General features: G+C 37.1%; 1 protein-coding gene and 1 pseudogene across 3 annotated transcripts in view; one reads left to right on the plus strand and one right to left on the minus strand.

Moving 5' to 3' along the window:
• LOC105005547 (rap guanine nucleotide exchange factor 6-like) overlaps nt 1-15,411 on the minus strand; it is a 151,365-nt gene that overhangs the window by 96,996 nt on the left and 38,958 nt on the right. Inside the window, exons 2-4 of one of the 3 annotated variants that reach the window (XM_010863565.1) lie at nt 14,007-14,077; nt 12,981-13,037; nt 7,478-7,561 (exon numbers count right to left, since the gene is read on the minus strand). In XM_010863565.1, coding sequence (XP_010861867.1) covers nt 7,478-7,561; nt 12,981-13,037; nt 14,007-14,077 — 212 coding nt within the window. Of the gene's footprint in view, nt 1-7,477; nt 7,562-9,147; nt 10,714-12,980; nt 13,038-14,006; nt 14,078-15,411 lie in introns of those variants that run through there. The other 2 variants (XM_010863566.1, XM_010863567.1) reach the window with 2 other exon arrangements.
• On the plus strand, nt 14,085-15,262 carry LOC105005546 (annotated as a pseudogene).

Raw genomic sequence — 15,411 nt, forward strand, 5'->3', positions numbered from 1 at the left:
GCATTGCAGGATGTCTGGCTCTAGGTCAGTGATCACACCATTGTGATTATCTGGGTCATGAAGATCTTTTTTGTACAGTTCTTCTGTGTATTCTTGCCACCTCTTCTTAATATCTTCTGCTTCTGTTAGGTCCATACTATTTCTGTCCTTTATCGAGCCCATCTTTGCATGAAATGTTCCTTTGGTATCTCTGATTTTCTTGAAGAGATCCCTAGTCTTTCCCATTCTGTTGTTTTCCTCTATTTCTTTGCATTGATCTCTGAAGAAGGCTTTCTTATCTCTTCTTGCTATTCTTTGCACCTCTGCATTCAGATGTTTATATTTTTCCTTTTCTCCTTTGCTTTTCGCTTCTCTTCTTTTCACAGCTATTTGTAAGGCCTCCCCAGACAGCCATTTTGCTTTTTTGCATTTCTTTTCCATGGGGATGGTCTTGATCCCTGTCTCCTGTACAATGTCACGAACCTCATTCCATAGCTCATCAGGCACTCTATATATCAGATCTAGACCCTTAAATCTATTTCTCACTTCCACTGCATAATCATAAGGGATCTGATTTAGGTCATACCTGAATGGTCTAGTGGTTTTCCCTACTTTCTTCAATTTAAGTCTGAATTTGGCAATAAGGAGTTCACGGTCTGAGCCACAGTCAGCTCCTGGTCTTCTTTTTGCTGACTGTATAGAGCTTCTCCATCTTTGGCTGCAAAGAATATAATCAATCTGATTTCGGTGTTGACCATCTGGTGATGTCCATGTATAGAGTCTTCTCTTGTGTTGTTGGAAGAGGGTGTTTGTTACGACCAGTGCATTTTCTTGGCAAAACACCATTAGTGTTTGTCCTGCTTCATTCTGTATTCCAAGGCCAAATTTGCCTGTTACCCCAGGTGTTTCTTGACTTCCTACTTTTGCATTCCAGTCCCCTATAATGAAAAGGACATCTTTTTTGGGTGTTAGTTCTAAAAGGTCTTGTAGGTCTTCATAGAACCGTTCAACTTCAGCATCTTCAGCGTTACTGGTTGGGGCATAGACTTGGATTACTGTGATACTGAATGGTTTGCCTTGGAAACAAACAGAGATCATTCTTTTGTTTTTGAGATTGCATCCAAGTACTGCATTTCGGACTCTTTTGTTGACCATGATGGCTACTCCATTTCTTTTGAGGGATTCCTACCAGCAGTAGTAGATATAATGGTCATCTGAGTTAAATTCACCCATTCCAGTCCATTTCAGTTTGCTGATTCCTAGAATGTCGACATTCACTCTTGCCATCTCTTGTTTGACCTGGCCACTGAACCGAAAGGCAGAAAAGGGGTTTATTCTACTGGCCTGAGTGATTGATTACAATCACCAAGGAGGAACTGAGTTGCTGCATAAAATGGAGGCCAGCAGAACTACATCTATAGCCCAAGAGGTTCTTTTGGGCTCTGTACAGTGCTTTCAAGTCCACTATTAAAGTTAATGGAAAACTAACAGCAACCCCAAGTGGCCGGGGTGGGGGCGGTGGGCAGGGAAGAACCAAACATAGGATAATTAAGGACCCTTAAGAAATGAAGGTTTTGTGCCCATAATCAGGTAAAGAACCCAGAACAGCTGAAATTCTGGTTGAAGGCACAAGTACTGAATGGGTGGTAAAAAGAGGAAGCAAGATCAACTACGGATTTGTGACCAATGATAGAAACAGGACTGTATGTTGTATACATGGTCCGGAGTTGTATAAACGTTAACTATTTTCTTCTTTCCTCTCTTTCCCATATCTATTTTATATATAAGTTGTTGGAAGTGAACTTTATAAGGTAGTCTGGAGTTAACAGTCAGAGGCACTGTGATGAAAAGTATAACTAATACAGCAAGCACTGACAACTGGGACCGTGCATCCCCTTGTTTCAGGGAGATGGTAAGAACTTCTTTACTTATATGAAGGATAGCTGTATCTTGTTAAATGAAAAGAGAATTGGATAGAAGCTCAAATGTGTTCAGAAGCATTCATATGAAAACTAAGTAACCAAGGGAGTGGACTGTACCAGGGGTGCCCAACCTCTGGCATCTAATGCCTGATGATTTGAGGTGGAGCTGATGTAATAACAGAAACAAGTGCACAATAAATGTAATATGCTTGAATCATCCTGACACTGCCTTCTCCACTCTGGTCTATGGAAAAACTGTCTTGCACAAAATCTGTCCCTGGTGCTAACAAGGTTGGAAAGCACGGCACTGTACCATGTATTTACTGCCTCTCAAGTTCAAATGTATTTGCTCTCAGTTTCAAATTTACTTTATAATAAAGGATCTGGATTTAATCAAGATTCTCCTTTGGCTGGCTGTTAATGTCAAAGCTTTGTCAGTAAAGGAGGCTAGTACAAGGAAACGGCAGATACTTTCCTACTGCTTGGCAGGATAGGTGTGTGTAAGGCAAAGGGAGGTCCTATCTCCAGCCTCAGGACCCATCTGCACCCTGAGTGGACTAGGGGTTGGGAAGGACTATACTGTTTACCAGTCCTCGTCAGACTTTCTCTCCCTGACCGCCTTGACCCAGTAACCATGGACACCTCTGGCCCAGAGCAACCAAGTGAACTTTGTCATTAGCCACTGGGCTACAAGCAACATATTCACCAACAAAAGTTCTGAATTTCAGTTTTGGGGAGAAAGTTCCCCTTTCAAGTTTATTCCTTCCTTGGGTAACCTTAGCACCTTTATCCTTCTTAGTACCTAATTTCTTGAAAATTAATAATTCTTTAAAGGGTCCCTGTTCAAATTACCAGGTGGTTTCTGTCTATTCATTGATAAAGGAGTAACGGATACCTTAATATCTAAAGAAATAGTTTATATTTTTATAAACAATACTATTATTCCTCTTATATTAAGTACTGCTATATTCTATTGACTATCATAATGATGACATCTCAATGCCATTATGATATTTGCAGAAGCCAAAAATTATTTGATGTTTAATATATGCTAAATCATCTAAATCATAAGATGGCAGAGTAGAAGGTCGTGTGCTCATCTTCTCCTGCAAGAACCTCAAAATTGCAACTGGCTGCTGAACAACCATCAACAGGAGAAAAAGAACTGCAAAAATGTAAAATGGTTGTCTCAGGAGGCCTTACAAATAGCTGAGAAAAGCAGAGAAGAAAAGGGCAAAAGAGAAAAGGAAAGATATACCCATTTGAACGGAGAGCTCCAAAGAATACCAACGAGAGATAAGAAAGCCTTCCTCAGCGATCAGAGCAAAGAAATAGAGAAAAACAATAGAATGGGAAAGACTAGAGATCTCTTCAAGAAAAGTAGAGATACCAAGGGAACATTTCATGCAAAAATGGGCACAATAAAGGATAAACAGTATGGACCTAACAAAAGCAGAAGATATTAAGAAGAGGTGGCAAGAATACACAGAAGAACTGTACAAAAAAGATCTTAATGACCCAGGTAACCATGATGGTGTGATCATTCACCTAGAGCCAGACATCCTAGAATGAAAAGTCAAGTGGGCCTTAGGAAGCATCACTACGAACAAAGCTAGTGGAGGGGATGGGATTCCAGTTGAGCTATTTCAAATCCTCAAAGATGATACTGTGAAAGAGCTGCACTCATATGCCAGCAAATCTGGAAAACTCAGCAGGGGCCACAGGACTGGAAAAGGTCAGTTTTCATTCCAATCCCAAACAAAGGCAATGCCAAAGAATGCTCAAACTACCGCACAGTTGCACTCATCTCACACGCTAGTAAAGTTATGCTCAAAATTCTCCAAGCCAGGCTTCAGCAATATGTGAACCGTGAACTTCCTGATGTTCAAGCTGGATTTAGAAAAGGCAGAGGAACCAGAGGTCAAATTGCCAACATCTGTCAGATCATAGAAAAAGCAAGAGAGTTCCAGAAAAACATCTACTTCTGCTTTATTGACTATACCAAAGCCTTTGACTGTGTGGATCAAAACGAACTGTGGAAAATTCTTAAAGAGGTGGGAATACCAAACCACCTTACCTGCTTCCTGAGATATGTGTATGTAGGTCAAGAAGCAACAGTTAGAATCGGATATGGAATAAACTGGTTCCAACTTGGGAAAGGAGAACATCAAGGCTGTATATTGTCACCCTGCTTGTTTAACTTATATGCATCATGAGAAATGCTGGGCTGGATGAAGCATAAGCTGTAATCAAGATTGCCAGGAGAAATATCAATAACCTCAGATATGCATATGACTCTACCCTTATGGTAGAAAGCAAAGAGGAACTAGAGAGCCTCTTGATGAAAGTGAAAGGGGAGAGTGAAAAAGCTGGCTTAAAACTCAACATTCAAAAAACTAAGATCATGGCATCCGGTCCCATCACTTCATGGCAAATAGATGGGGAAACAGTGGAAACAGTGACAGACTTTATTTTTGCGGGCTCCAGAATCACTGCAGATGGTGACTGCAGCCATGAAATTAAAAGATGCTTGCTCCTTGGAAGAAAAGCTATGACAAACTTAGACAGCATATTAGAAAGCAAAAACATTACTTTGCCAACAAAGGTCCACCTAATCAAAGCTATGGTTTTACCAAGAGTCATGCATGGATGTGAGAGTTGGACCTAAAGAAAGCTGAGTGCCAAAAAATTGATGCTTTTGAACTGTGGTGTTGGAGAAGACTCGTGAGAGTCCCTTGGACTGCAAGGAGATCAAACCAATCAATCCTAAAGGAAATCACTCCTGAATATTCATTGGAAGGACTGAGGTTGAAGCCCCAATACCTGGGCCACATGATGGGTAGAATTGACTCATTAGAAAAGATCCTGATGCTGGGAGATTGAAGGCAGGAGGAGAAGGGGATGACAGAGGATGAGATGGTTGGATGGCATCACCAACTCAATGGACATGAGGCTGAGCAAGCTCCAGGAGCTGGTGATGGACAGGGAAGCTGGCATGCTGCAGTCCATGGGGTTGCAAAGAGTTGGACACGACTGAGCAACTGAACTGATATGCTAAATATTAATCTAGGTATTTTATTTGTATTGACTCATTTAATCCTAACAATCACCCTCCGATAAACTCTCAAACAAGCATCTCTCAAACACAAAATATAAATCTAACAGGAACTGTTCTCTAAATGACAATTAAATACACTTCTATAATCATCTTTGCTGTGAAGTTCATGATGATTACATTAAAGCATACCATGACTTTGTTTTAAAAATCTCTTATTACTGGGAGTTCCCTGGTGGTTCCATGATTAGGACTCGGTGCTTTCGTTGCCATGGGCCCAAGCTCAATACCTGGTCAGGAAACTAATATCCCATGGGGCAAGTGGTACAGCCAAAAAAAAAAAAAAATCAAACAAAAAAACAAAACACCAACAAAAAAGAAAACCTCATACTATCCATTATTTAAAACAAACTCCAATGTCTTGATTACAAACTAACAGTGAATCATTATGGCTGATTAATGGCTTCATAAAGTGATTACAACAAATTCTTAACCACTCATTAACAGCAGAAAAGAGTGATAAAATATTCAAAAGAACAGTACTAATAATCCTAAAATAGAACTGTAATCCACATCAACCAAGCTTATTCTGTTTCATGAACTAATTCACTCACTACAAAGCACTCAAGTGTCTTTCAGAACATAGGGGAAAGGAACAACAGCCAAAAGGGTTAAAGAAGCAAGAATTATTATGTATTTTATTTGTAAAAACAGTCAACAATATGTTTTATACTACTAGTCAAGAAGTACACATTTCATTTAACCAAATATTGATGATAAAGTTTCAAGACTAAAGACACAGCTTTAAAAATGGCCTCACAACTGAGATGTTCCATACTATCTATCAAACAGAATGTACCTTGATACTTAAAATATTTTTAAAACTAAATTAATTGAGCTGCAATTAGAAGTCCTACCTTAAAAGCCTAAAAATCTCTTTTCAACATTAATAGGGAAAAGTCACCAAAAGGTTGTATTTTTATGTTACCAAATTATAATTTCAGGCCCCCAAATCTTAACTATTACTAACAGACCACATTATCTAAGAATATTATATCTAATCATCTTGCCAACCACTCTTCTTTTACCTAATAATTCTGATGGTGATAATTAAAAATTACTTATAAAAGCCAGGCACTGTTCTAAGAGCTATATAAACTCACTTATTTCCCAAAACTGGCTTATGAAATACATCCTATTATTGTTCCTATTTTAGAAGTGAGGAAACTGAGCCACAGAACGATTAAGTAATTAACCCAAAAAACAGTAAAGCAAAGAGATGAACTCAAGCAGTCTAGCTCTAAAATATCAACTTGTTCAAACTTCCATTGAGAAGTATGAGTCATAGCTTGCTATAACCTCATAACACACGTAAGTGGGTACTATTAGTATCCTCCTTTTCACAGGAAAACTAAAATTTGTCCAGACTCAAACAGCTAATAAGTGACAGAATCAGGATACTAGCCAAATTCCCGTTAGTCTAAAAGCTGATTTCTTAACTATAAAGGTATATTGCCTCCCTATAACTAAGAGCAATGAATCCATGAAACATCAGATAAATGATATCAAATCTCAAATAATACAATAACATGTCACGGGATAAACTAAAGATTACACCCCAGACGCAGGTGAAAGAGGAGAGTCAAGGAGCTGGCTTAAAATTCAACACTCACAAAACTAAGATAATGGCAACTGGTGCCATCACATCATGGAACATAGATGGGGAAACAATGGAAGCAATGACAGACTTTCTTTTCTTGGGCTCCAAAATCACTGCAGATGGTGACTGCAGCCATGAAATTAAAAGATGCTTGCTCCCTGGAAGAAAAGCGATGACAAACCTAGACGGCATATTAAAAAGCAGAGACATTACTTTGCCAACAAAGGTCCGTCTAGTCAAAGCTATGGTTTTTCCAGTAGTCACGTATGGATGTGAGAGTCAGACCATAAAGAAGGCTGAGTGCCGAAGAATTGATGCTTTTGAACTGTGGTGTTGGAGGAAACTCTTGAGAGTCCCGTTGACAGCAAAGAAATCAAACCAGTCAATCTGATAGGGAATCAATCCTAAATATTCATTGGAAGGACTGAGGCTGAAGCTCCAATACTTTGGCCACCTGATGCAAAGAGCCAACTCATTAGAAAAGACCCTGATGCTGGGAAAGATTGAAGGCAGGAGGAGAACAGGTGAGATGGTGTATGGCATCCTTGACTCAATGGACATGAATTTGAGCAAGCTCCGGGAGGGAGATGGTGAAGGACAGGGAAGCTGGCATGCTGCAGTCCAAGGGGTCACAAAGAGTCAGACACGACTGAGCCACTGAACAACAACATACTCCCAAAATATGAAATATCAGTTGATTCTTGCCAAGTACTTCAAGTAGTACCAAAAAGCAAAGACATCTATAAAATGTATCATCTACTAAGAGAAAATACATATTCTACATAAAATAGTTTAACATAAGAAATAAAACAGTCGTAAACTTTGCCTATCAAATATACTAAGCAGCCAATGTAAACATACCTGCAAGGAGGCAAAACCATGGAGTCTTTCATAAGCACAGATCCAGAAAGCAGGATATACCAACATCTGGCAATAGTTTCTGAACTGTTTAAGTGAATAAATAGATGAGTAAATAAATATACATATTCACATGTATATATGAATTCAATACAAAATACAAAACATGAAAAAAATTCAAGTATTATTATAAGTAGTTAAAAATTAACAGTCCTTGGGAAATTTCACTTGTTGCCGAAGGTTTCATATAGACCGTGTTCACATCTTACATAATAACTATCCTAAGATACAGGTTTCAGAAATATTTTTTTTTGGTTCTTCATTATTAACTTGTATCAGTAACTTCCTATTCCTCATTTTTGTGTATGATCACCACATTTGATGAAGATCAACTCAAATATTGTACTAGATGTACATATTAAAAAGTTATATTTCTGATAAGTTTAACGTATATTAAGGACAGTATTGTTTGGAATTCACATTTATCAATGTTCCATCTTCATGTTCAACTATAATATGGGTCATAATGATCTACTTCTTTCACTTAAATTCTATTCTGACATGAAAAAATAAAATGTCTACCCAACCTTTCATTTTATGTGTTTTTGAAGGATAAAAAATATCAGATAACTTGAGTCCATCATCAGTTTTAGTTCAGTTAAATCACCAATGGAAACCCAGAATACCATTAGGTGTTAAGTTTATAATCTAATCATTTTGTCTTTCATATATTTTTAATTTACCATACCTGCAACTTCAATTAATTCCAATATGTAGACAATTCTAATTTTATATAAAAGAAACATTCCCTCTGAGCTGGAGAACTGTATATCTATCTAGCTATTGATATGTAAACTTGCATATATAACACACAACTCAACCTCAACATGTTCAAAATCTACCTATCATTTCCCTCAAGCTTGATTTTTTTCTAGGGTTCTCTGTTCTCAGTGAATAATACCATCTATCGTCTAGAAATCTAAGCGTCCAAACCATTCTACACAACACCCAGGGTGAGCTTTCCAGGTAAATCCTATTGCTTACCATGAGAAGGAAAAATTATCATCAACTTTCCAGAAGATATTTTAAAGTTCTTAATATCCCTCCCCTCTGTCTTTACTGAGGGAAAATACAAATGGCTGAAAATCTCCTACTTAAAGTTCTTTGTTTGGAAATTCCTTCTAATTCTTTTGAAATATGACTTTCATACAATCAAAAAGGAATTAAAATCAATAAAAGAAAAATTTGCCCAAAATCAACACAGAAGAAAGTTACGTTTAAATGCTACCACAAGTCTCCAATTTTTATCTCTTTACTGAAACAGTCACAGAGTTGTCAGTAAATTCTACTATAAATACAGGAAAACTCCTGATGTTCACTCCTAACACCAAGAGAGCCATGCCAGCTCGTCAATCAGAAAACGTTCAGACCTTGCAGAGAACCCCATCCTTCGAGCACAGTTTGGCAATGTATCTGATGAGTAAACATAAGGAAAGTGAAAGTTCTTTAACATGGGTCCACCTATCTCCTTTCTTTTTGCAAGTGAATAAATTTAAGAATAACCTAGCCTGGAGAAGAGTGCCACACATAATCTTGTCAGATTTTACTCCTGCAAAGGCTTCACACTGCTCCTAAAATAAAGAACAAAAACTATTAAAGTGGCCTCTACCTACCTCTCTCTAGATCTCGCTCTCCCCATTTCCTCCTCTCTACTGGTGGCACTGAGCATAGTGGTTTATTTTCACTTTTTCTATCATGCTGCTTCCCAGTTAAGGTCAACTATATGCATTCTTTTCTCTGCTTCCACTAATCTCTGAATTTAAACTCTTTAATTTACACATTCATTTTTCCAAAAATTCTTTGGTTTATGATTAGCCAGATATAGATGTGGATAATTCTTAATATTAATTTTTAAACAGTTTAACTGAAGTATAATCTACAAACCATAAATTTACCACTTTAAGTATATGATTCAATGCTTTTTATGAAGTTGCAAAGGACTGTGCAAACATCATCAAAGGGAGACCCCTCGTGCCTTGTTTGCAGTCTATCCCTGCCCCAGGTAAACAATAATCTGCTCAGTCTCTACAGATTTCTATTTTGGACAGTTCATGTAAATAGAGTCATGTAATATGTGATGCTTCTAACTTACATCTTCCATTTAGCATAATTTGTCTGAGGTTTGTCTATGTTGTAGTATTTAGCACCACTTTATTCCCTTTTACTGACAAATGGTATTCCACTCACCAGATGCAGAGCATTTTATCTACCCATTCACTGGACAATTTCCAGTTTTAGGCTACTATGTATATTGCTACTAAGAAAGAACATCTGTGTACAGTCTCTGTATGCACATTTCCATATTTCCTTCGTAAATATATAAAAGTGGAATTACTGGGTTACATGGTAATATTTTAAGAAACTGCCAAACCATTTCCTAAAGTGGCTTTGTTGACACCTGGGATTGTCATATATCTGTACCACAAATATATGACAATCCCAGGTGTCAAAAAATCCTAATCAACACTTGTTATTGTCTACCTTTTTGACTATAGCTATTTTTCAAAATTTGTTTTTAATTGAAGTAACATTGGTTTATAGCACCGTGTTTCTATTTCTGTATATCCTATAGCATGCTCACCATCACAAGTTTACTTTCCACCCATTACCATACAGGTGATCCCCTTTACTCATTTTGAACCCCTGAAACTGTAGCTATTCTACTGGGTTTAAAGTAGTACCTCAGATTAACTTTCTGTATGTAAATACTCTGTACCATTTATTGAAAAAACTATGCTTTCCCAACTGAAATGGTTTAGTACCTTGAACAAAAATAAACCATTCACTGGTGGTTCCTTTTTAATACTCAGTTGTGTTATACCCACATTGTGTGCATATAGCTTAGCTACATAGCTAGAGGTCCATTTTAAAAAAAAGCAGAGACTATTTATAAATATAGGAGTTTATTTCTGGGCTCTCAATTCTGTTCCATTTATCTATAAATCTATACTTTTTCTTGATAGCTCTTATGTATGTGTAGCTATCTTAATGAACTTTTTCTCCTCCATTACATGTTAAACTCATAAGGACAAATCTCAAGTCTTTTCACCATTCTATACCAGCCTAAGCATAATAAGAACAAACATTTACTAATAAGTTAATGAACCAACAACTGAACAAATAAAGCTATAAAAATCCATATGAATCCAGAAAATACTTAGAAATAATGATAAATGCAATGTGCAATGAAACACTATAGTCAGTATCAGAAAAGGCAGAGGAACCAGATTTGCTAGACCACAGAGAAAGCAATGGAATTCCAGAAAAACATCTATTTCTACTTAATTGACTATCCTAAAGGCTTTGACTGTGTGGGTCACAACAAACGGTGGGAAATTGTTAAAAAGATGGGAGTACCAGACCATTTTACTTGTCTCCTGAGAAACGTGTATGCAGGTTAAGAAGCAACAGTTAGAACTGGACATGGAACAAAGGATTGGTTCAAAACTGGAAAAAGAGTATGAGAAGGCCATATATTGTTACTCTGCTTATTTAACTTATATGCAGAGTACATCATGGGAAATGACAGGCTGGAGGAATCACAAACTAGAATCAAGACTGTCACAAGCTGGAATCAAGAGCCAGGAGACATATCAACCACCTCAGATATACAGATGATACCACTTTAATGTCAGAAAGTGAAGAAGAACTAAAGAGCCTATTGATGAGAGTGAAAAGAGAGAGTTAAAAAGCTGCCTTAAAACTCAACATTCAAAAAACTAAGACAATGGCATTCAGTCCCATCATTTCATGGCAAACAAAAGAGCAAAAGTGAAAGCAGTGACAGACTTTATTTTCTTGGGCTCCAAGATCACTGCAGACCATGACTACAGCCACGAAATTAAAAGATCCTTGCTCCTTCTAAGGAAAGCCATGACAAACCTAGACAGCATATTAAAAAGCAGAGACATCCCTTTGCTGACAAAGGTCCATATAGTCAAAGATGATTTTTCCAGTAGTCATATATGGATGTGAGACCTGGACCATAAACAAGGCTGAGCAGTGAAGAATTGATGCTTTTGACTCGGTAGTGCTGGACAAGACTCTTGAGAGTCCCTTGGACTGCAAGGAGATCAAACCAATCAATCCTAAAAGAAATCAACCCTCAATATTCACTGGATGGACTTACGATAAAGTTCCAATACTTTGGCCACCTGATGTGAAAACCCAACTCATTGGGAAAGACCCAGATGCTATGCTAGGAAAGACCGAAGGCGTAGAAAAAAAAGAGAAGGGCGTGGAATTACATGAGGTGGTTAGATAGCATTATTAACTCAATGGACATGAATCTGAACTAACTCCAGAAGACAGTGGGGGACAGAGGAGCCCAGCGTGCTGCAGGCAATGGGGTTGCAAAGAGTCAGATATGACTTAGCGACTGAACAACAACAACACATCAGCTGCACACCTAAAATAAAAGAGGTCCCTGTTGCCAAAAACTATGAAAGAAAAACAGAGAAGAATTATCTTCATAATCTGAGGAAGCTAAAGATTTTGTGTTCTTAAATAGGACATGAGATGCACTAATCACAAGGGAAAAAAACAGAAAGAATCTCTTTTCTTCAAAAGATGCCATTAATAGAATAAAAAAAGCAAGCCACACAGTGGGAGAAGACATTTGCAACTTATGCACCCAACAAAGGACTTAGATACAGCATTCATAAAAATTTTATACAAATTGATAGAAGATAGCCCAATTAAAAAATGATCAAAAACATGAATCAAGATTTCAGAAAATAGCTATCCAAATAGACTATATGAATAGGAAAATCATTCATCATCACTAAGCAGGAAAACAAAAAATAAAATCATGATGAGATAACAAAATGAAATATATATTTTAGATTCTAATACTAGAATCTTCTAAATTTGAGCACATATATTTCCAATGCTTATTCCTAAGGAATATTCCCCAAAGGAATGAGTAAATAAGGGTACAAAAAGACATGAACAAAATATTCATAGAAACTTACTGTTTATGACAGGAAAAATACTGTAAACAACAGTATTTTTATTAGTAGTGCGAAAGATTTTTTTCACATAATTGTATACTATAAAGCACTGAAAAAGAACAAATGCAAAAACATGGAAGAATCGACATCTGTGAGGTATATAAAGCCTGACCAAAAGGTTTTGTATGAATTTTTATATGAAATTCAGAGACAAAACTAATCTAAGGTGACAGCCATCAGAGCTAGACTATCTTTCCAAGATGGCTGACTGAGACCTCTGAAAAGCTAGTATGTTCTATATATTCACTGCAAAGTAGTTACACAGATGTATCTTGTTTATTAAACTTTACTGCACTTACTTCTTCCCTGAGCTCTATGTATATTTCACAGTTCAGGAATGTATTTCAATCTCTTCCACAGAAACTTTCAGAATCAAATGAATTTCCCTACTAACAGTCCAAAGTTTAAACATTGTTAATTAAGGAAATACTTACCAAAAAAGAACTTGATTGCCACTGTATCTCTCATAGCGTGCTCTTGCAGACATCAATCTAATGTATTTTTTAAAAAGTAAAAAATTTTTAAATTATCTTAAATTGTTTTAATAATTGTTAACAGCTACCACAACAGAAAGTTATCGGATCTACCACTGAGTTTTTCACTGGAGTTTAAAAATATAAACATCACACACATACAAATCGATTTAATAAATACAAATTTGCTTACATTTAAAAATACTCTATTACTAACACTCTAGTTTTCAATTTTCTTCTTTCTTCTTGATACACTTATTTGATATATACTAACATCTGAACAATGTTACACAGAAAACAGAAAATAATAAATCCAAAACAATCATATTTTAGCAATTTGGCCCATAGCCAGAAACTTAAAAGAACAGCCAGAAAAGTTATGGTTAAGCTGGCCATTGGAAAGAAAACACAGTTTAACCAAAATTTATGCAAAGTTACAACAGTTAGTACTTACAGCACTCAAAAGTGCCTTTACAAATATAATCACAATGATACAAGGTGGCAAGAGAGTGAACTCATTTTACAGAACAGAAAAATGAGGTTTGGAAAGTTCATGGGTACTGTCCATAGGAGCTTATACCCAATCAAGAGTCTTGCTCCTTCCACTTTAATATAATACCACATCATACCAAGTCCATCTTAAGCATTTTATATAATAAATATCAATACAAAATACAAAAAGAAAACAGTTCTGTTTTCTCTAGATAGCACAGATTGAGCACTGTACTTTGCTTTAAATATTCTCATTTAATCCTCAAAATGTTGTAACAAAGTTAATGTTGTTATCCCTATTTTATAGAAGACTAAACTACAGCTTAGATGTTAAGACTTGCTTAAGGTCCCATGGCTAAGAAAAACGGGAATGAGAGGGGCCAATTGCCATGCACAGCCTATAAAAAGCGAATGATTTGGCCCCTGCAACTATCTATCCGAACTCATTTGAATAAACCTCTTAGCACATGCTCTTAAACACAGCATCACACTTACCGAAGCTGATGTTCCCTGAGATTTGATAATATTTCCATTCCATGAAGATAAGAATAAATAGTATTTAAGTCCTGTAAAACAGAGAAGATTTTAGATTAGTAACTTTGAATACTTCTAAAAACATTTTCCCTGGTGTGATTCTGGCCTGTGCGGCTGTTTTCCTCAACAATAGTTGTTTATTTCCGTCTGGCTTCTCTCCCATCTAAGTGCATGCCTCCAACCCACGGACATGAGCCCCTTGAGGCCCAGAACTATCTCTTAGGTTGTGAACTAAAGGCTGACAAAGACTATCACTTTAAGGTGGATAATGATGAAAATGAGCACCAGTTATCTTTAAGAATGGTCAGTTTAGGGGCTGGTGCAAAGGATGACTGCACATTGCTGAAGAAGAGGCAATGAATCGTGAAGGCAGTCCAATTAAAGTAACACTGGCAACTGTGAAATGTCTGTATAGTCAAAGGTTTCCCTTGGGGGCTATGAAACACCACCACCTGTGGTCTTACAGTTGAAGTGTGGTTCAGGGCCTGTGTACATTAGTGGACAGCACTTAGTAGCTGTGGAGGAAGATGCAGAGTCAGAAGATGAAGAGGAGGAGGATGTGAAACTAAGTATATTTGGAAGGCGTTCTGCCCCTGGAAGTGGTAGCAAGGTTCCCCACAAAAAAGTAAAGTTTGCTGCAGATGAAGATGATGATGAAGATGGTGATCGTGACAAGTTTGATGAAGAAGCTGAAGAAAAAGCTTCAGTAAAGACATCTATATGAGATATTCCATCCAGAAAGGCACAAAAATTAAACCAGAATGGAAAGACTCAGAACTGTCAACACCAAGATTAAAAGGTCAAGAATCCATCAAAAAAAAAAGAGAAAAAAAAATTCCTAAAACATTGAAAAGACCTAGCTCTGTAGAAGACATTAAAGCAAAAATGAAAGCAAGTGAACAATCCTGGGCAGTACTGGTAAATTAAAGCCAAAGATGGGGAGAGAGGAAAAAGAAAGACAAATATAGTCTAAACTGAGTATCAACAACAATCCAGACTGAAGTCTTCTATTTTAATCTCAATCCCCTTTCCTGATTGGCCACCCAACCACACCCCCTTCCAAGCTTGATCTCCTAAAACTCTTTCGACTGCTGTGATTCAGTGAACCTTACATTTTGCTTTCTATTATTTGTGCCAACGGCCTCAATTCTGACCATGTTTAATCACCTTTGTATTTCCCTCGCTGCTCAATAAATATTTACTCAAAAAATTAAAAATATAATAGAAAGAAAGAAAAGTGAAGTCGCTCAGTCATGTCTGACTCTTTGCAACCCCATGGACTGTAGCCTACCAGGCTCCTCCATCTATGGAATTTTCCAGTTAAGAGTACTGGAGTGGGATGCCATTTCCTCCCCATTTCCTTCCC

This window comes from Bison bison, unplaced genomic scaffold (assembly GCF_000754665.1).
Source record: "Bison bison bison isolate TAMUID 2011002044 unplaced genomic scaffold, Bison_UMD1.0 scf7180017864492, whole genome shotgun sequence".
NCBI lineage: Eukaryota > Metazoa > Chordata > Mammalia > Artiodactyla > Bovidae > Bison > Bison bison.